This window comes from Amaranthus tricolor, chromosome 10, assembly GCF_026212465.1.
Source record: "Amaranthus tricolor cultivar Red isolate AtriRed21 chromosome 10, ASM2621246v1, whole genome shotgun sequence".
In the NCBI taxonomy this organism is placed as follows: Eukaryota; Viridiplantae; Streptophyta; class Magnoliopsida; order Caryophyllales; family Amaranthaceae; genus Amaranthus; species Amaranthus tricolor.
In genome coordinates this window covers 3,592,648-3,614,441 of record NC_080056.1, presented here as the reverse complement: position 1 = coordinate 3,614,441, position 21,794 = coordinate 3,592,648, and the positions used below count along the sequence as shown (strand labels likewise).

Genomic DNA, 21,794 nt, shown 5'->3' with positions numbered 1-21,794 from the left:
GCATCAAAGCTTAAGGGATTGGTAGGGATTTTTCAATTTGAAGTAGCATATTAGACATTAGTTACTGGTTCCAGATGGAATTGGTGGGGGTATTTCATTTTGCATTGTTCCACTTACTAGTTCCTTTGTAGTCTGAGTGGATGTGATATTGGTCTACTGGCTTTCCATGATGCTTGATACCAATTGCCCAGTGCTAAGTCAAAGGCAGGACTAACTTTATTTTTCTTTCAATTTCCTGATTTTTGGTTTTTTATTCATCATCAGGTTATTAATCAAAAGTGTAGAATTACTTATGAAGATCTTACGAGTGATCTCTGTCCTGTAAGTTTCTTCCTTCTCCTTTGTGTTGATTTATGTTGTCTAGGAAAGATGAAATCACAAGCAATAAAATCAGTATTATATTTTAAACTAAGAATAAACCCTTCATTTATTATTGTTAAAATGCCACAATTCAGCAACTTTTTATGGCAAGAATTGATTCGGAGGGTTGTATACTAAAGTGTGAGTCTCAGATTGCGTCCAATCTCAGCTGATCTTTTGTTGAGAATTTTAGCAAAAATCAGTTAAAATAACACAAAAAACATGTTCCAAATTGCTTGCATATAGGATTCAACGTGAAAGAACCTGCATTTCAATTTTTTTTTTACTTGTTTCTTATGCTGTGAATGTCCATTTTAGGCCAGTTTCGTCAATATGACATGTGCCATTTTTCAAGTTTGTCAGATACCATATCGAGAAATAATTCTGTTACTGAAGTGCTCGTGTCTCTAAACATGATGTAAAAACTAATAAATGTACTTCATTCAAAATTGATCAACTCTGATGCTATATTTGCAGTTTTTGAGTGTTCAGCAGCTTTATCGAATATGTACAACATACTCCGATGAAGATTACAACACAAGTACTGTTTCTGAAGAAGTAAGTGCAGTAGATACTGAAGCTGTGTTATTCTATTGTACTTCCTATCGTACCAATACGGTACAATCATTAAATCGAACAAGTTTACGGTACAATCATTAGATCGAACAAGTTTAAGAATCAATTACACTGTCTTTTACAGGTTATTTCACGTATGAAGGCATTAATGCCTGGAGAAAGTGACGGTGAAATTGACAGTGATACAGCTAACAAGGCAATTATACTAGAAGACACTTCAAGGTGAAAGAGAATCCATAGATATTCTTCTTCTGATGTCATTAGCCTATCCTAATCGTTTGTAAACGTTTTAACTGCAGCATACCCGTTTCTGTCGAAGACCTCTCTATATCCCCAGACGAGAGAGATTTCGCTGGTGTAAAGCCGACACCTCAGTTACTTGAGAATCCAGATTTCCAGTTTCTACAAGATTGAGGCTCAAATGACATACTTTATATTAAGGCCGCTTCCACAACTAGTCTCAAACTAACCCGGTGCACATTCATCCCAGATACGAAAAGGTTATTCGTGATCCATTTTCACTCTTTTACTGCAACATCCATCGCCCCAAATGTAAATTATGATTCATTTACTCGATGATATGGCTTTGTAAAGTTCTCGTAGGCCTTCCTCATAACCAATGGCGAATAGATATTTCTTATGTCGTATCTCTTCCCTCGAGGTTTTGAGTTTTTTCATTCTTTAACTAGGATTGTGAGAATAGAAGCATATACTTAGCTTGATGTAGCACTATAAGGGAAGTTGTAATAATGATCTTCCCCTATTCTTTGATATGGTAAAGATCACATAATCACATAGAGAGAGGCATAGGGTATTCTTTTTGATGACAAATGATTTGTTTCTACATTTGTATTACAAAGTTTACATCCAACAAGAAATGGAAATAAATTTATTTTTTTTTCATGCCTAAACTTGCACAATTACTTTTATTCTTATTTGGTCGTTCTTTGACTGTTTCATTACCCCAATACCGTTTAATAGCTCCCATTTAAGAAGGGTTTGAGAGTTACATATACGCAATCTAAATCTTGTTAGTGATCTCAAAGAGGATGATTCTGACTAACCCATTGCTGTATATTATCATCAAATTCACACAAATAAGAGCATATGATTTCTTTGTTGACTGATTAAAAGAATTCGTCTCAATTACATATATGTTTAAACTCACAATTTTTTCTAGTTTCTATGCATCTAAATTAACTTTAGTGTGATAATTCATATTGTTATAATTCAAATTTGACATACAATCACAATTTATGACAATATCCTAATTAATATGGAAAACAATGGTGGAATATATATATATAAATATATATATATATATATATATATATATATATATATATATATATATATATATATATATATATATATATATATATATATATATATATAGATATATATATTTTACTTGTTATTAAATGCAAGTGTTAGGATTATTGGTGACTTTTGTTCACCAAGTAATCAAAACAAGATTAAGATAATTAATCTATCTTGTTAGTGTAAACAAGAAGAGGACAAAGTATCATTTTTGTGATTGGTTGATTGGGTATCAAGCAAGTACCATTAATACATTGTACTAATAGGTAGTGGAGGCTTGGAGGTGCAAAAACTTGGCTTTGTAAAGCAAGCATTCAAGGAAGGACAAAGTGTAAGAGCTTTGGGGACCAAGGGGCAAGTGGCAACACAAGAAACAGAGGCTGCTTTGGCCCACTGTAGGCCGCTCGACCTACACCTGGTCGAGCCAGGATTGAGCAAGGGTCGAGCCAAGCTTCTGTTGCGTCTGTGAGTGGCTTGTTGGCTGCTGTCCTGTTGTTTACCTGCTGCCCCATTTGTTGCTTTATATTTTTCCCTATATATACTCACTTATGCCATGTTATTTGTGTGCCCCAATAGTCTCATTGTATAGAGCTATTCTATCTTGCTTAGTCTCTCCTTATTAGCTCCTCTCTTCCTTACACTAAACCTCCATTGTAATTATCTATTAAGTCTTGTATTCTCTCCTTTAAACACATAATATTAATCCTAGACTAGATGGTGGATGTAGCCTATGTTTGGTGAACTACCTTAAAATCTTTGTCTTGATTATTACTTTTTTGTTACTCATCACTAACTTGCATTATTTGTTTCCAACACTTAAGACACATCATAAACATCAACTTAACTTCATATTTTGATCCTTGAGTGAGGTCTTTGCCTTCCCTTTCAATTGGTATCAGAGCCAAGGGTTTATTTGGGGTTATTTGAGGTGTTAGTGGTGGTCATTTGAAGCCCAAGATGTCAACTATGAAGTTAGACATTGAGAAGTTCGATAGGAACACAAATTTCAGTTTGTGGCAAGTAAAGATGAAGGCAATCTTGATTCAAAATGGTGTTCATAAGGCACTTGAAGGTGATGAGAGGAAGCCCATTGGTCTTAGTGGGGCTAAGTGGGAAGAGATGGATGCAAAAACTATATCCGCCATACAACTTTGCCTCTCCAATGAAGTTTTGAGGGAAGTTGTAAAGGAGGTGACTTCAAAAGGGATTTGGGAGAAGCTGGAATTAGTCTACATGGCCAAAAGTGTTACCAACCGATTACTCTTAAAGAGTAGATTATATGGTCTCCGATTGCAAGAAGGTAAGCCTATGAAACCTCATCTTGATGAGTTTTACTCTATAGTTTTGGATTTGCAAAATATTGAGGTTTCACTTGATGATGAAGACTTGACCATTCTCTTATTATCTTCTCTACCCCCGTCTTATAAGCACTTTAGAGAGACTTTGTTATATGGTAGAAACACATTGTGTACTGAGGATGTTAGAAAGGCCTTGACACAAAAGGACCTTATTGATTCTCAATTTGCACAAAAGATGTCCATTGAGTCTAATGATGCATTGCTTGTTAAGGAGTCAAGTAGGAACAAGAGAGGCATGACTTTTAATTATTGTAGGAAGAAAGGCCATCTTAAGAGAGATTGTTGAAGTTAAAGTCCAAACAATCCGATGATTGCAAGTCCAAAGGAACTAGCTCCACCGAGGCTAGTTATGTTGAGGAAGAATATGATTTTGGTGCTCTTGTTGTTACTAGTGAGTACAAGGGTGGTGATTCTTGGGTATTGGATTCGGGATGTTCTAGCCATATGACTTCTAACTTTAGTTTCTTCTCAACTTATCAAAAGGTTGATGGAAGAAAAGTCATTATGGGCAATGAGGCTAACTGTCCGATGGTTGGTGTAGGAGGTGTTAGAATCATTATGTTTGATGGTGTTGCGAGAACATTGTCCGGAGTCCTCCATGTTCCAAGCATGAATATGCACTTAATTTCCCTTGGTACTTTGGATAAAGAAGGTTTTAGGTGCATTGGTAAAGGTGGAGTTTTGAAGGTTGGCAAGGGTCCTAAGTTGTTCTTAAAAGGGTCCATTGATGATGATGGCTTGTATAAGCTATTTGGTTCAACCTTAATTAGTTCGGTTTGTGAAGCTACTACTTCAACCAAGCATGGTGAGATTGATATTTTTTTTGATGACTTGAATGTAATTCCAATATCCTCCAACAAGTTCATGGGTTGTGTGGACTTGGTTGGTAATTAATAATACTCTTTTGTAAACCCTTAGAGGGCATTGTAGTGCATGTGCTTTTGTATGTTTTGTGCACATGTTTATTTCCTTTTATTTTTGTTGAGTATGTTGACTAGCTAGAGATATTTTTGTGAGTGTTGTTGGATGAATCTTGAAGGTGATGTTTTGTGAATTGGAGAACACAAGTCAAGGTGGAGATTGTTAGGATTATTGGTGACTTTTATTCACCAAGTAATCAAAACAAGATTAAGATAATTAATCTAGCTTGTTAGTGTAAACAAGAAGAGGACAAAGTACCATTTTTGTGATTGGTTGATTGGGTATCAAGCAAGTACCATTAGTACACTGTACTAATAGGTAGTGAAGGCTTGGAGCTGCAAAAACTTGGCTTTGTAAAGCAAGCATTCAGAGAAGGACAAAGTGTAAGAGCTTTGGGGACCAAGGGACAAGTGGCAACACAAGAAACAGAGGCTGCTTTGGCCCACTGTAGGCCGCTCGACCTGCACCTGGTCGAGCCAGGATTGAGCAAGGGTCGAGCCAAGCTTCTGTTGCGTCTGTGAGTGGCTTGTTGGCTGCTGTCCTGTTGTTTACCTGCTGCCCCATTTGTTGCTTTATATTTTTCCCTATATATACTCACTTATGCCATGTTATTTGTGTGCCCCAATAGTCTCATTGTATAGAGCTATTCTATCTTGCTTAGTCTCTACCAATTAGCTCCTCTCTTCCTTACACTAAACCTTCATTATAATACCTATCAAGTCTTGTATTCTCTCCTTTAAACACATAATATTAATCCTAGGCTAAATAGTGGATGTAGCCCATGTTTGGTGAACCACCTTAAAATTTTCGTCTTGATTATTACTTTATTTTTGCTGTTCATCAGTAACTTGCATTATTTGTTTCCAACACTTTAGACCCATTATAAACATCAACTTAGCAAGCTTTTCTAAGAATCTCAAAATATAACATAGAAGTATTACATTAATTATAATTTAAATGATCCAATTTCATAAGTTAGAATCTAGATACCACGATCTTTGGATTAATGAAGATGAACAATAATAAACAAAATAAATTTTATTTACCAAATTGATATCTTTGAGATTCATGTATTTTTATACAATAATAAACAAAATAAATTTTGATGATACGATTATCTTCATATCCACCAACATATACACCATTATATGGAGTATATTATTCCCTCTAATTATGTTTGAAAAATGTAATGAACAAATAATATCCATTATTACACATTATTATACACATAATTAATCAGTATTCTGTTGGGAATAAGCACATGGTTTTTAAATAACCCAAGTCCCTAAGCCTGGGTAATTAATTGTTGAGTTGATCGAGTTGACTCACCCAAGTTGTAACCAATTCATGTGATCACATGATGTAGGAGTATTCTCTTTTGTTAGTTGCTTTCAGTTATTACCGTTATCAAGGCAGTTGCATCTACTCTATTTTGTTTCTTTGTGACATTCTTTAAAAACAAATCTAGTTAAATCAATTAAAAATGAAAATTTTAGTTTTAATTTTTTTCAAAAATACAATTAAAAGTCATCAGGTGGAAAATTAAATTTAGTTGCAGTTAAAGTAAGTGATGTTTTTCCATGTGAGATCTGAGTTTAATTCTCATCTAACCCTTCTGCGTAATTTTTAAATTGTCTATTGGACTATGTAGAAAAGTTGGTAGCAAACAATTACCATATAAATCTCCTAATATTCATTAATTAATTCCATAATTTATAGACATTGATGTTTAATCACATGATTAGAAGTTATTTTAAGAGTCAACCCTAGGTAGTAGACAAGGCATTTGGAAAGGAAGAGCTAAAAAAAGAAGCTTCTCGAAGCAAGAAAAGGAAATGTGAGAGCAAATATTGGAAGAGCTAAATACAATGTAACAACTTAATCTAATCATATTTGTTCTTTGTTATTATACTCAAACATATGAACTACAAATATATCGAATTTCATATGATTAAATTACATGTCTTAATATTCAAACTAATTAATTCATTTATATTTTTAGATTTGCATAATAATACTTTCTCTGTTTTCATTTATTATTCCCATTTACTTTTTGTATAGATCTCAATACAAAGTTAAAAGTCAATATAATTTTAATTGTGAGTTTTTAAAAATTCTTATAAGTTAGATATTTAGAAATATATATTGAGAGCAATCTATCAAAATTCCACATGAAAATATTTTTTTCATATAGATCAATGAGAAATCATAGTCAAATTTGACATTAAAATTCGTAAATTCTATTTGAAAAGAACATATAAAAAGAGAGGAAGTAGAATTTACATCAATCTATCAAAACTTATTCTTATCTATGTATACAAAGAAATTCTATTATTTTTATGTTGGGAGTCTGCCTCGCCCTACCTAAATATGGCCATGTCGTTTTTTCTAGTTGCTAGGTTATATATATATATATATATATATATATATATATATATATATATATATATATATATATATATATATATATATGTTTTTCGTTTTTGAGTTAATTATAATTTATAAGTGTTAAATATATTAAATAATTAGTTTCTTATTCTCGCCCTATCCAAAATATTAACCTCAAAGGGATGCAAACATAAAATCTTGATGGGTATGAGAATCGAGTCTTATCTCAATATAGATCAATGAAACCAACAAAACATGAGCTTAACCACATTCTCATAAGCATAAGTAAAGTAAAACTGCCCTTTTTTTTTTGTTGGTCAATGGTGTTGCAATCTGAGAGAGAGACCACATAGATTTAGTTAAAATTAATACTAAGTAATAAAAGATCCTTCAAATCTTACAAGAATCCTATTAATCATTAATAGATGCTTTAAATAATTTTACAAGATTTGACAACCATTATTAGTTTTGTATTATTGATGATCATTTGCAAGTATTCCTTTATTTTGTTTTATATTATATTATTTGGTTACTTTATGGAATGATTAAAAGTAAGACAAATATTTTTAATGCAACCTAATAGAATTTTGTTCCATGGAAATGGCTTACATATTTTTCAATTTGCATATAAAGTAACCTTCATTTATTTAGGAAAAATTGTTAATAGTTACCTATAAAAGATAATTACTGCCAAAAACTATCAGAAATAATTTATTTTTTAAAAACGACTTTCAGAATTAATTTTTTTCGAAAATTATTTAGAAATTTTTTTTTGTGAAAAACTACCTAAAAGTCTTATTTTGTCAACAGCTAGTAATATTATAGAAGAGATCCGAGTTACAATTAATTAGTACATATACAAGTCACATGCTTTTGATTTGCATCAGAAGAAGTCAAAAGAGATCTTTTTTTATTCTACTCACCGAATTCACTCTCTACTTTTCAATTTCAACACAAAACTCCATTAGTATATATTATTAGTTTTTACAATTAATTTATGACAATTCTTTCTATTTTATATTGACTCTTAAATATTTGATACCAATAAATATTTTCAAATCTTGTGAATGTGATTATGCAATTCGATTCTCTTAGAGAAATATTTGTAACTTTGTTTAAAGCAATATTAGCATTAGTATGCAAATAAGCACATGGAAACATGAGAAATGCAAACCGTCCTAATAAATAAATCAAGAAATTCCCTCTTTATTAAAATTAGTCAAATGTTATTATTAAATTAATAATAATCCAAGTTTATAAGATAATTATGGTATATATTTAGCTAATTTCCCGCAAGCTAAGGGGAGGACTTAACACATAACTATAGCACATAACTACAATGTTGTTGATTCCTAATGCAATTCTCTTCAACTTTGACTCACTTGAGTTAGTCTTAATCATTTAAAGAAGTTGAACATGAGTTGCGCCTCTCCACGGATCTGACTAGGGATAGAAATAGTTGGAGACGTCAGATCCATATTTTAGACTACTAGTAGTTTCTCTAGTTACCTCCCTCCCCTAAGGTCTAGTTGCTTCTTACACGTGTTTTGTTTCTTTGTATAATTATTGTGGTTTTACTTTATTTTTATTTTTTTTCTCATTTTGTTTTTTTTTTTTGATTAGATCTAGCTTCTGCTTGTGCTGTCTTTTTCTGCTAATAGTTGCACTCTTGAGACAACGTTGCAACTCATATCCTCTTTTTGCAGGGCTCCTACTGTTTGGGGGTAAAACTGACCGCTCCTGTAACAACCCGACTTACCGTTGACTGAGTAAACACGGTTATCACTGGGTTCATTTCCCAAGAAACTGAAATCACACTTTCAAAACTTGAGCAAAGGGGACACCAGCTTTTCAACGTATTTAACTCAGCTACATCTCAAAACAAACATCTAACTAAAACACATAATGATCATACAATCCTCTACAAGTTTGATATAACCAACACAACCAAATTAAATATACATTTATCCAAAAACCTAATACAAAACTACAAATTCCCACGTGCTCAGCTCAATATACATCCTTGGAACGCTATTCAACACCGTTAACCCATCGTTTCCGATCAGTTCCGATCTGTAATCAAACTAAAAGATGGAAACAACAGAGGTTCAGATTAAACTGAATGAAAAGTAACAATCCAAAACAACAAACACAATAATTCAAATCATAGGTTTAAAAGCAACATCAGTTCCCTAGATCTATGTGCGCACAGGGAGTCTAGTTGAGAGGAACATCCATAGTTTTAAGGCTATGTCACTCTCAGTTGAGGCTAGTCAATATCTGAATGACAATTCGCTTCAAAAACAGGGAGTAGGGAACAATGTTCTTCAACTCCGTCAATGACCAGCTCGCAAGTCCGATCCATTGACCGTATTATAATATCAACATAAGCATTCACAACAACATTTGTCTCAACAGTTTCCAATTTCAAAGAGCTTTAGTAAAAAGTTTATTTTTAAGAATGTAGTCTGGCCAGACCCTTTAAGGGACTACTACTACTCACCAAAAAGAACGCTTCAAGAAGTTAAGTCTGGTACTCCACGATCACTAAAAGGGATCCTCGATAATGTCGCCTACTGAAGCATAACAAATATAGCATCACAACAAAGCATACGATACTACAACTAGGTTCATATAGCTCATTGCATCTCATCCTAAGAATGCATCTTAGTTCCATCTTCTATTCTAATATTTCTCATTTCAGAGATTGTGCATGTAACACCCTCAGAATAGGTCGAACTTTTGAAAACACCTTTAATGAAAAATATGAGCCAAAACCTACTCATGGGAGTGTTACCGCCACATCTATTTCTAATAAAATAAATGTAAGGCTTAACGACTAAGAAATAACTTAATAACTTTAAATCCAACAAAGGGTCTTACAATATAAGAGAAAACTGAAACGCAATCTATGTCCATATAAAATTTAAACGACTTAAGGTAAAATTTAAACTGAAATACGACTCTAAGAAAAGCTATGTTTCTAGGTGATCCTCACTCCACGATTCCCACGCAATCAATAACCTGCAACATAAGAATGCAAGAAAAACAAGGGAAAACTCCCAAAATCAGGAAATCGAGTGATTCCAACTCCATCCCGTAAAACGATTAAGTTTGAAAATGATTTAAGAAAATAAAATATAATCAAATGGAAAATAATTTTAGAAAATAATATATAGCTGGGTTTAAAAGAGAAACAATTTGAGAAAACAATATATATAATATCACATAAACCAATTTATTAATTTGATATTTAATAATGATAAACACATAGTAAATTTTTAATTTGAGGGAACGAGAACGCCAGTAGGCCGAGGCTTTACCCGTATACCTACTTCATCAAGAGGTCGTCACCCCAAATAATTCAAGGCCAGCAGAGTAGTCTCAGGGAACCCTAGTGTGCACACCCCTTCTACTTGGATCACAACAAATAGAACGAAGACCAAACATCGTATCAAGTATCAGAAATAATAATACCTGTCGACAACTATACTAACCAAACAGGACAACATGTTCATCACCCTTATACTTGGATCACAACAAATATAAGAGCTTCATTTCCCTCGCGTTACACTTTACGTGATTTAATATATTTTAATAATTAGTCGCGTGCACACAAACATATAATCAGCATACATTATACATTTTATTTTATGATCATAAGTTTTCCCAAGAAAAAAATATATCTCAAGAATATTCAATTGCAATATTAATATCATAATATTTTTCTCCCAAATTCAATCGCATTTAAAATCATTATTAAAATAATAATACAATTCTCATCAAAATAAGATTATAAATATTTCTCTTTCAACTAAATCGTATCAAATTTCGTTATCAAATAATAATATAAATTTTATCAAAATAATAATTATAAATTCAAGTTTGACAAAAATAATGGTAATTATAATTTGAGAATATATAAAACATAACATCATATAAAATAATGTCATATAAAATCATGCATTCTATTTAAACACATTAATTATCACTTAGCACATAATACTAACGGGATAGTTGTAATTAGATGGACATTGAGAATTACCTTGTCACGCGATCCTAGACAACGTACGCTCTTAATAATCTCTGTCTACGAATCCGCTGTCTTCAATATCAAAATGTTGCCTTTTCTTTTAGGAGAAAAAGGAAGTGTGAGTAATAATGTGAATGAAATTAAGGGTAATTGGTTTAATTTATAATAGTTATGTAAGGTTGGTTATAAGATTTAGAGGGAGAAATGGGAAGTTATTGTTAATGGGGAGGTTTTTATTTTTTTTTGAAATTTATTTATTTACTTATTTATGATTATTATTTACTTATTTATGATTATTATTATTTAAAAAAAACGGATATTACAGTGCAAGTCCTAACTCCAACCCTCAATATCATCAAAATAAATAACCTTGCTTTAGTTTAGCTTATATTCTTGTAAAGATTATACGTCTCCACAATTCCCTTTGTATTCCAATTCAAACACTTCCATGTTCATTAAACTCAAAACCAAGAAACTAAACAAGATTAACAAACTATCCAAAAGAAAGATTCAGCTAGTTTATCCATTCAACTAATAATTTCCACACAAACCCTAAATACTCTCAAGAACGACCAATCATATATAATCAAGGGTTATATCCAACACTTACATTTACCCAACTATTCAATTAATAACAACAAGAAGATTTATCCACCATTAGTAATTTCACAAGAATCTCCTAATATTCAAAAACATCAAATTTCCATAATCTTTCTACATCTAATATCCTATCGATATTCTAATCTTTGTAAATTACGTACTAATTAATAATTCCAAAAAATTGTTTCAATATTCCACAATCTACCATTTATACATCATAAAACCCAAATTACATTTAATTTTAGAATTCTTCCCCAAACTCCTCAATCACCATCTCCTATAATCACATATCAATCATCACTAGATCCATTTAATTAAAAGTAAACACACATATACAATAATTCTTGATGTTTCTCATTATTTTCATGGTAAAAGAAAATCTTGATAGGTATAAACACAAATGTCGGTTCCCAAAGAAAGAACAATATAAGAATAGCTCAATAGTATATCATAAAATGGAAAGAGAATAGATTATATAAACAATGACTTGCTGCGGCTTGTAGCCTTAATTAACCTAAAGATATGCACAAATTCAAAAGGAAAACGTGATACCTAAACCGAATTTGTGGAGAAGAGATGGATTGATTTGCTGCGGTTTTTCTCTGAAAAAAGGCACCAAAATCGGCTGAAAATGGGGATGTTGCCGACTGTTTTTGAGGGTAACAACCGAGAAATAATGGCGGTTCTTGGGCGCACCATCTCAGGAACCAAGAGAGGGGAAGAGCAACTATTAGCTTGAATAATTTCAGTGTGATTCTGTCATTTTCAGAGGGAATGACGAGAGAAAAGGCGAAGATAAGGGTTCTTGAGATTCTGATATGTTTAATGGAGTGTGATGTTGCTGATTTTTGGGTTTATGCAAATAGAAGGAAGAAGGAAATGGTTGCTGCTTTCCTTTGAGTTCATTCGAGTGTGAGAGAAAGAGAAGGGTTTTGTTTTGTCTTTTTTTTTTATATATTAAAAGAAAAGGAAAAGTGGAGAGAAATTAAATTGAGAATATTTTATGTCATGTGTATTTAAGATTATTCTCGCACTGATAATTCTCTTAAACTTACTCGTCTTAAAATATTAATTTTCCGAATATTACAGCTCCTACTCTTGAGACAACAGGTATGGATTGTCCGTCACCTTACCTCACCCAGACCCTGCTTTCGAACAGAATATTGGGTATGATGATGATGATATGGAACAAATTATATATCAATAATCATTTATAGTTACTTGCATAATTGCATTACTTTACTATTTATTATAATATAATACATACCTTTCATAAACTAGTAATAACTTGATTATAGTAATAATTATGTCAAGAAACTAACTCAACCAAAAGCTTAAATTGATAGTTAAGGCCTCAGGATATATTCTAACATGCCCCTTCATACGAAAGTCCTTTTGGGCTAGAAGTATGGCTTCAACACAAGCATTCCTCATACTAGCGCTAAATATTCCACTTTAAAAAAGAGGTGATTGAGATTCGAACCCGTAACCTCTTAGCACGCTAGCTCTGATGCTATGTCAAGGAATCAACTCAACCAAAAGTTTAAATTGATAGTACTCACGTAATGTACGACTTAATTTTTATGAATTATGTATAATATTTAATAAAACTAAATTTTAAGAAGTAAATTGTTAGTCTCTAAATTGTTTGATTAAATAAAAAATATTTTAATGATTTCCATAAAAAATTGTATTAGTTGTATTTAGTAGATGAGTGCATTAATATTTTTGAAGGCGAGTCAAATAAAAAATATATATTGATGATTTCCATAAAAAGTAAATGGTAAGTCTCTAAATTTTTTGGTTAAATAATAAATAAAAAAATATTATAATGATTTCCTATAAAATACGTATGTTTCATGTTCGATCCACCTCTAGTTGTAGATGAACATGTTTAATGGAGGAAAAATGCAATCGATTCTATCTTTAAAATGTAAACTCTTGCATAGGGTACCCAAAATTTTATTTTCAGAATTAGATGGATGGTAATTGGTCGGATTTAAATTGATGTTTAACTAGATCGGCCGAATACCTTAGATATTAAAAAATTTTAGACCAGCACAAAATCATCAGATCTGATGTGTTTAGGATTTAAATGGGTCACTAATGAATCTTTAATTGTTTAAAATTTAATTTAATTGCTTAGAATTTAAAAGTTTAATTAGAGTCCAATTCAATTAAATATAAATAGGTCTATAATGAGTTTAAAATTAATTTTTTGTGTAATGCATCGGTCTTGAAAAAGGGTCTGATTCGAATTTGGATTTAATATGAGTTTGAAGACTTTAAACTCATACCCAAACCATTTTTCGGTATACAAAATCAATATCCAAATCTACACCCTAAAATTATAGTCAGTTTTAAAACGAATATAATAGAATCTTAGACCCATAATCTATACTGAGAATCAACCTCCAATTTTTTGAAACTACTTTATTTGCGGTGTCCAATTCAAAATATTCAAAGTATCTCTTTCAACAATGGTGATTTCCAGCTTCCAAAAAATGATCCATGCATGCATGTTTCTCCATACTTAAATTTAAAAAAAAAAAAGTTTTGCATCAATTAAGTGATCACAATACTTATGGATTTGAGCCAAAAATACAAATTTCTAGATGATTTTGGGATAATCAATATCAATGTTTACAAAAGCCAGATAACATACAACACTTCTCTAATTTGCATTATATTTTATTTTAGTTCGTGCAAATATATTCTTCTCATTTTTATTTTTGATATGATTCAACTAGTTTTACTCTTTATATCCTATTTTCGTACCAAAAGTATGATATTAAGCTAAATGGCCGGAACAGAGTGTCAAGGAACCAACTCAATCAAAAGCTTAAATTGATGATTAAGGACTTATGATATGTTATATACTCTAACACGTCTCCTCACACGAGAGCTTTTGGGCTATAAGTGTGGATGTGACGCAGGTCTTCCTCATATTTGAAGCTGTATATTTCATTTTACATGAAGGGTGTTTGAAATTCAAACCTATGACCTCTTGTCACACTGGCTTTTAATACCATGTTAAAAATCAGTTTAACCAAAAGGTTTAGCTAATGGTTGGAGCCCTATAATATGTATGTTATATAGTATGTATACAGTTCACAGTAATTTTAAAAGAAAGCAAACTCCTTTCTATTGAATTCCTTTTTGTTATGTGCATGGAAATAATAGAAGCGTAATCGTGTGCTCTCTTTGGCCACATCTTAAGGCTTAGCTTACTGTATTGGTATCTTCACACTTATCTCTCGATTTCCAAATATTTCTTTCTTGGTATCTTAACTTTGGCCATACACATTTATAATCTATTAATAAATTCACAAAAAATTATAATAATTAGGGTATTTGGTAAAATAGTTTATTATGCAATTAAGGTTATTTGGTATGTATAGATGCTTGAGTAGTTAAAAGATCTAATATTAGTGTTTTGTAAATTAGCTAGTTGAAATAACTTGTTGTTATGCATGAAAAAACTATTTTTGAACAAGTCGACCCTAGCAGTGTATTTTAAATCAACTGGTCAAATCAGTCACTCCAATCAAATACAATTATTGGAAAATATTTATTATTATTAAGCTGATACATATTAAAATAGCGTGAATGAACCAAGTCTATGCAAGACTTATACTTGTTATTATCGGTTGTCATATACTCAATAGATCTTATTTAATTTCTCTCACCAAACAAATAAAAGAAAGATATAGCCCCTTACATATATATAATTGTAATCCTAAATTCTTATTAGGCCGTGACAATTCGTCACATAATCTCACCGTAGCTCACTCGTGTAGATATGGGACACTCGTGGGCTCGGGCCCACAAACCCATGGGTCAAGAGCATTGACTTGCACATACACTTGGTGAGGTTCATTGTTTCCAAAAACCATATGGTAATGAGAAGATTAGCTCACACAATATATATATATATATACAAGTCAACAACCCATTATTTTACCGTTGTGAGATCTTATCTCACCTGTTAAGTATTTCCAACAATTCTTAACTAAAATTTAAATTACATTTACATGAATATATCTTAATTATATGAAAATTAGCAAGCTTTGGGATGAGAAGCCGCCTTGTATAGAATTAATGGAGAAACCAAATATAAAATGAATTTGCTTATTATTCTATCTGTCACACGAAATTTGTCCTACGTTTTTTCTAGTCCATCATGTCAAATTTGCTCTATCGGCCATAACTTATAGCGTTTTTCAATTTTTATTCATATATTTAATTTATATTTTCATCTCATTCACATACTTCTTCCACTTTTTTATGAAATATTACTACTTTTTTTTTTCTTTTTTTAATTTTTTCACAAATTGCTATAGACCATATTGAATTTATCAAAAAAGGCACGTATATGTATGCATTTTTCTTAATTTTCTCACAAATTGTTATGGACCCTATTGAACTAATCAGAAAATGCACGTATATATATGCATTGGAAACATATACGATTAACAACATTCCCTTAGTTTAGCCATATTCTTTCCCTATTTTTTTTTGTCACACTTAATTATAAGATAGGCCGAAACGATTTGAGACTTAAATGAAAACCAAAATCACTTCTTTTTTTAGAAAACTAATATTTATTTTAATCGAGATAAAATTCGATTCTTTTTTTCAACTTCTTGGTTTGTAAATAGTATATTAATATTTCAAATAAAGGGTCCACAAAATTAATTATAATAATTAGATTAAAAAATAGAGGGGTCGTGCTATATTTTGCTTCATATATTCTTCATTTTGCAACAATTTTTTTAAAAAAATTCAAAAATCAATACAATTTATAATTTATAATGGAGTTTGGGCATTACTAGCCCCAATGTAGATTCACCAATGGTTAAAAGAGACCCGACCTAACCTCATCCAAACATATAACTTACTGCATTTTTAAGCCGCCTATCTTTATAATTTATTATATAATTAAATATTACAGAACACTCAAATAATATATATCATTATTTTCACAACCTCTAAACCTTTAAGTCTCAAATTATATTATATAATTGAATAAAAGTGGCTAAAAAAAGGAATTATAAAGAAGGAATTATGATGTTGTATTTTTAAGTTTGCATTATATGATTTAATTTTAAAAATTAGTGCAAATTCAGAGGAATAAACGACCAACTATTAGTTAAAAAAGTTCTAATCAACTCTAAACGAAGAGAAAAGTGCAGGATTTGTTGGAGCCATATATATATATATATATATATATATATATATATATATATATATATATATATATATATAGGCAATGATGATCAAATGATTCAAGAGAATCTAATAAATAATTAAAAGCACCTTCTAATGATGCTAGGAAAATCATATGCAGCTCAACAACAAATTATAATGTACTCCATGCAATAATATTACTTCTAAAATACTATTTGAAATATACAAAACTATTTATATACTTGTATATACTGAGCTCAAGGTCTCACTCGCCGTAATCTTTTTCACTGATAAGTGTATAATATTTTGTTTTAACCCCTCTCAAATCCTAATATATCATAGCTAATATGAGTTGTGTATAAGTGGTTGAATATTTTTATTTTCACACTTCTATAAGGATTTGATATTCACCATCTAAGGAGAGATATATTTTCCTTTTGAAGGATGATAGACATGCATGTAATTAATCCGACACAAAAGTTTTGCACAAGTCAAATAAAATTAGGTCAAACTTGACCGTTTTGACCTATTTATCAATTTTTTTGAGTAATTTCATTTCGACCCACTGAGCAACTATATATTTTTTTTATCCATTTTTGTATTTTTAATTTATATTATTTTGTTCATAATCCCTAAAACTGCAAATTGATTATATTTTATAATTTTTTACGAAAACAAAAAACTAATTTTTTTATTTTTATTTAAATTATGTCTATATTGTAACAACATAAAAATAATATACACAAAAAAAATATTTTATTCCATATACACAAAAAAAATATTTTATTCCATTGTTTAAAGCAAAATAAAATTCTATGAGCTCTTGTATGATAACAATCCATTTGATCACATGCAATAAGACCAAGACCACCTCCCTTATTTAAAGCTCACATCTCCTCCCCATCCCATCCTTCTTACACTTACTTTTCTTCTTCTCTAACTCTTCCTACTAATAAAACTCCATTATATTGTTAACTCGCATCATCATAACAATACCCGGTATATCCTACTCATATTTTCATCATACACAATATATCTTGTTTAATAGAAATACATACAATCTCATCATACAATTAAATTAAACCCCAAAATGGAAAAACTACTCAACAACAACACAACATTATCCAAAACCACCTCAGCCAACCACCAAGACCACTTTTCGACACGGCGGTGCGTATGGGTAAACGGCCCCGTAATCATCGGAGCTGGCCCTTCGGGCTTAGCCGTAGCGGCTGGACTCAAACAACAAGGAGTCCCCTACATAATGCTAGAAAGATCAAACTGCATTGCATCCCTATGGCAAACTAGAACATACCACCGGCTTAAACTACATCTCCCTAAACAATTTTGTCAATTACCCAATTTCCCATTCCCCAAACACTACCCACAATACCCATCAAAAGATCAATTCATTACTTACCTTGAATCATACGTTAAACACTATAAAATTAAACCACAGTTTAATGAATCCGTACAATCAGCTCATTATGATGAAACTTGTGGTTTATGGAGGATTATTACAAAAAAAACGACTCAATCTGGAGACAAAACTGATTTCTGGATTAGTGACAAAATTGGCGATAAAAATGATGAAGTTGAGTATATTTGTAGATGGATTGTGGTGGCTACGGGGGAGAATGCTGAGAAAAATGTGCCCAAGTTTTTTGGGTTTCATGAATTTGGAGGGGATATTATTCATGCATGTGATTATAAGTGTGGTGAAAAATATAGGGGTAAAAAAGTTTTGGTTGTTGGGTGTGGAAATTCTGGTATGGAAGTTTCTCTTGATCTTTCTAATCATGATGCTACTCCTCTTCTTTGTGTTCGTAGCTCGGTAAGTACTGATAAAGTATATAACATATTTTTTTAAACATTTACACTTTTTGTTTTTATTATTTTGCACTGTTTTATGCAATGGTCTTATTTTCATCTGTTTAAATTTATGTTACTCTCTTTTCATCTTAACCATTTATTTTATTCATTCATTTGTTTTTTGGTCATTCTCCAGCTGATCAATTTTCCTTTTTTCTTAAATTTCATCCATTTTACATTAGGTGTAAAATGAGAGAAACGTAACTTTTACTGTATATAATATACATTAAGTTAATTCTGCATGCATGTAAAACTTTTTTAAGGAAATTAATTATATAGTGGTTGACTTTCAAACAAATGTTACGTATAAAAAATTAATTTATTAGAATACATAATTTTATTTCAAACTTTATTTTAAGTTGGATATTATTGACGTTTATTTATAAATAATTAAAATGTGAATTTTTTTAAAGAGTCATTTGTTATTTTAAAATAGTTTATTTGTAAATTTAATTATTTTTTAATCATCAAGAAAACTTTTTAAAATTCTCTATAAAGAAAGAAAATGATATAAAGAGAATCAAATACCTATAACACGGGTAAAAATTGAAAAGAAAAGATTTCAACTACTAAGTTAATTAATCAAGATTTTCATTAATAAACTATAAAAAATTATTGTTCATATTATTTGCTGATTGTGGTGATTGATTTTGAAAGTCAACTATTATATAATAAAATTGCTTAAGTTTTAGAATTGTAGCAATTTAAGTGAGACAAGTGGATATTTATACTAATCATTGAAAATTGGATTTTTTTTTTTATTTTTTTTTTTACAGGTTCATATACTACCAAAAGAAGTGCTAGGAAAATCAACATTTGAGCTGGCAATGTCACTACTAAGGTGGTTTAAACTGACAACAGTAGACAAAATACTGTTAATTCTGGCAAGAATATTGCTAGGAAACACAGAAAAATATGGTCTGAAAAGGCCAGAAATGGGCCCACTTGAACTAAAGAATAAAGAAGGGAAAACCCCAGTGTTGGATTTAGGAACATTTGAAAAAATCAAATCTGGAAAGATTAAGGTTGTTCCTGGTATTAAGAGATTTTCTAAGGGTAAAGTTGATTTTGTTGATGGTCAGATTCTTGAGATTGATTCTGTTGTTCTTGCTACTGGTTATCGAAGCAATGTTCCATCTTGGCTTAAGGTATACCCGTTAATTAATATTTTGAAAACCTATTTATTATCGTCTTGTCGTTAACAGTATCGTGTCATGGCGTATGTTAGAATATAACGCACCTGTGATCCAATATCGAAAAATTTGGGAGATGTCGACTAACATATATTTTTGATGGCTCACTCTCCTTAATATCAATTGATTTTATGATGGAACCTCATCGAGTTTATGTGCAGCGAATTCTTCTCTCAGTTAACTCTCTTCTTATGCGGCTCTGATTATGTAAAAGCCCAATAACAAATTTATCAGGGTAGTCGTTTGTGTAGGCAGGATATATAATATATATTGGGACCTCAATCATCAGTTTAAGCATTTGGTTGAATTAGTTTATTAATTTAGTATCAGGATTATCCAAAAACCAACTCAACTAAAAATTTAAGTTGATGATTAAAGCCCATAATAGACTCACAGACCATAATTTTCTTTTCAGATATGAATGTGTTAAATTGTTTCTACTTGTAGTAGATCTAAGCTCCAAAAGAGTAAAATAATGGCTCAAGTTTAATTTGGATCTTAGAATCAAAAGATTAAAAATTTCAGTAAAATTGTCAACGATTATAATATTCGCCTTAGCCATGTAAGATGTTGGAGTCGTGTCTGGTTTGACTTCATAAAATTAGTTATTATTAAAGGTATTTATTCGAATCATTAAATTAATTTTATTAATTTCGAGTTGGTTTGAAATAGAATTTTTTTACTGATATTAATTTTTACATAATTGTAAATGTCGAATTAAAAGTCATTTTCAATTATAAAGTCGGATAATTATTGAAAACTTCTCTAGTACTTACTGTTACCCAATTCTTTCAATAAAAAATGACTTATTTTTTTTAATTAATAAACGAATCACAGTATATCTAGCCCACAACCAATTGATAATAACGGACATTTTTTATGTGTGTAGGAAAGCGAATTTTTCTCAAAAAATGGGTTCCCAAAAGCTCCATTTCCTAATGGATGGAAAGGAAATGCAGGATTATATGCAGCTGGATTTACAAGAAGAGGATTATCAGGTGCTTCAGAAGATGCAATAAGAATAGCAGAAGACATTGGAAGAATCTGGAAACAAGAAACCAAACAAAGAAAGCCTCCTGCGGCTTGTCATCGAAGATGCATTTCGCAGTTCTAAGCAGAAGTGTTCAAATCAGATCTGATAATTCGATATTTACCCAACAATTTTAAAATGAAATTTAAATTATGTAAAAATCAATATGAACACAAAACCTGTATCTTTGAACCAATCTAATAACTCGAATAAACACCTTTAGTTTTAAGGAAAACAGGAAAAATACCCCTTTGTCCTACTACTAGCATGTTACTATCAGTAGTAAAATTCGAAAATATGGATGATTACTTGTTAAAATCAACTTCTATTTTTTTAAAATTTTTTTAATCTGATTTTAGGAATTATAGAAATCAGGTTATATAGAAAAAAATATTATAAAGTCTATAGAATTAGCCCTCTTTCTAAAAAGAACAATTGTCCCTTGATTAGTTTGAGAAAATTATTGTGGGGACAATTTTTGTATAGGGGAAGATGAGGCTTTTTTTCTTTTATATTCTACTTTGTAAAATACTCATATAATTGTGTAACAATCAAAGTGATCTAATCAAAGGATTTTTTTTTCAACATAAACTAATAAAACATTAGGATTAAATTTGTGCTAATATACGATATTTTAAATAATATAGACTTCGTTGTTTTGATATAAAAGTTTAAACTTAATTTAATTTAGCAGATGTTATTTTTATGTTCAATTTTAATATGGTACAAAACTTTATTATTAAATATATAGATAGATTAATAATCATTGATAATTTAAAAGCGCTTTTTATAATTTATCGAGAATAATTGCAAGCTTGAGGAGTCAAATAATTGTTGTGTGGATGGCAATCTCTTTTTTATAGCTTCAATTCTTTAACATCGACTTATTGTTGTCGAGCTTCTAGACAAGCGCAAAATACATTTAACTTTTATGATCGAACATATTGACGAAT

The 21,794-nt window shown here is 30.7% G+C and overlaps 2 protein-coding genes and 1 long non-coding RNA gene across 4 annotated transcripts in view; 2 read left to right on the top strand and 1 right to left on the bottom strand.

The window, feature by feature from the left end:
- The window catches only part of LOC130825967 (myosin-6), a 30,866-nt gene extending 29,049 nt beyond the window's left edge, over nt 1-1,817 (top strand). Inside the window, exons 36-39 of the mRNA XM_057691424.1 lie at nt 265-321; nt 838-918; nt 1,061-1,158; nt 1,236-1,817. Coding sequence (XP_057547407.1) covers nt 265-321; nt 838-918; nt 1,061-1,158; nt 1,236-1,350 — 351 coding nt within the window. The 3' untranslated portion in view covers nt 1,351-1,817. The remainder of the gene's footprint in view (nt 1-264; nt 322-837; nt 919-1,060; nt 1,159-1,235) is intronic.
- A 6,388-nt stretch (nt 1,818-8,205) lies between these two features.
- LOC130825767 (uncharacterized) lies at nt 8,206-12,467 on the bottom strand. Of its 2 annotated transcripts, XR_009046956.1 has the most exons (4): nt 12,109-12,467; nt 10,969-11,053; nt 9,427-9,499; nt 8,206-9,007 (listed from the first exon to the last, which is right to left on the bottom strand). It is a non-coding gene; the product is annotated as an uncharacterized LOC130825767 (long non-coding RNA). The 2 variants fall into 2 exon arrangements; XR_009046957.1 differs by lacking the exon at nt 9,427-9,499.
- Nucleotides 12,468-17,663: 5,196 nt separating this feature from the next.
- Nucleotides 17,664-21,137, top strand: LOC130825806 (probable indole-3-pyruvate monooxygenase YUCCA5). The gene is made up of 3 exons (XM_057691230.1): nt 17,664-18,580; nt 19,395-19,766; nt 20,701-21,137. Exons 1-3 carry the CDS (start codon nt 17,837-17,839, stop codon nt 20,923-20,925), a joined length of 1,341 nt encoding a protein of 446 aa, XP_057547213.1. The 5' UTR covers nt 17,664-17,836; the 3' UTR covers nt 20,926-21,137.
- The last annotated feature ends 657 nt before the right edge of the window (nt 21,138-21,794 follow it).

Coding starts and splice junctions, on each gene's coding strand:
- LOC130825806 (XM_057691230.1), top strand. CDS start 17,837: ATGGAAAAACTACTCAACAACAACACAACATTATCCAAAACCACCTCA. Junction 18,581..19,394: donor TTCTTTGTGTTCGTAGCTCG/GTAAGTACTGAT, acceptor TTTTTTTTACAG/GTTCATATACTACCAAAAGA. Junction 19,767..20,700: donor ATGTTCCATCTTGGCTTAAG/GTATACCCGTTA, acceptor TTATGTGTGTAG/GAAAGCGAATTTTTCTCAAA.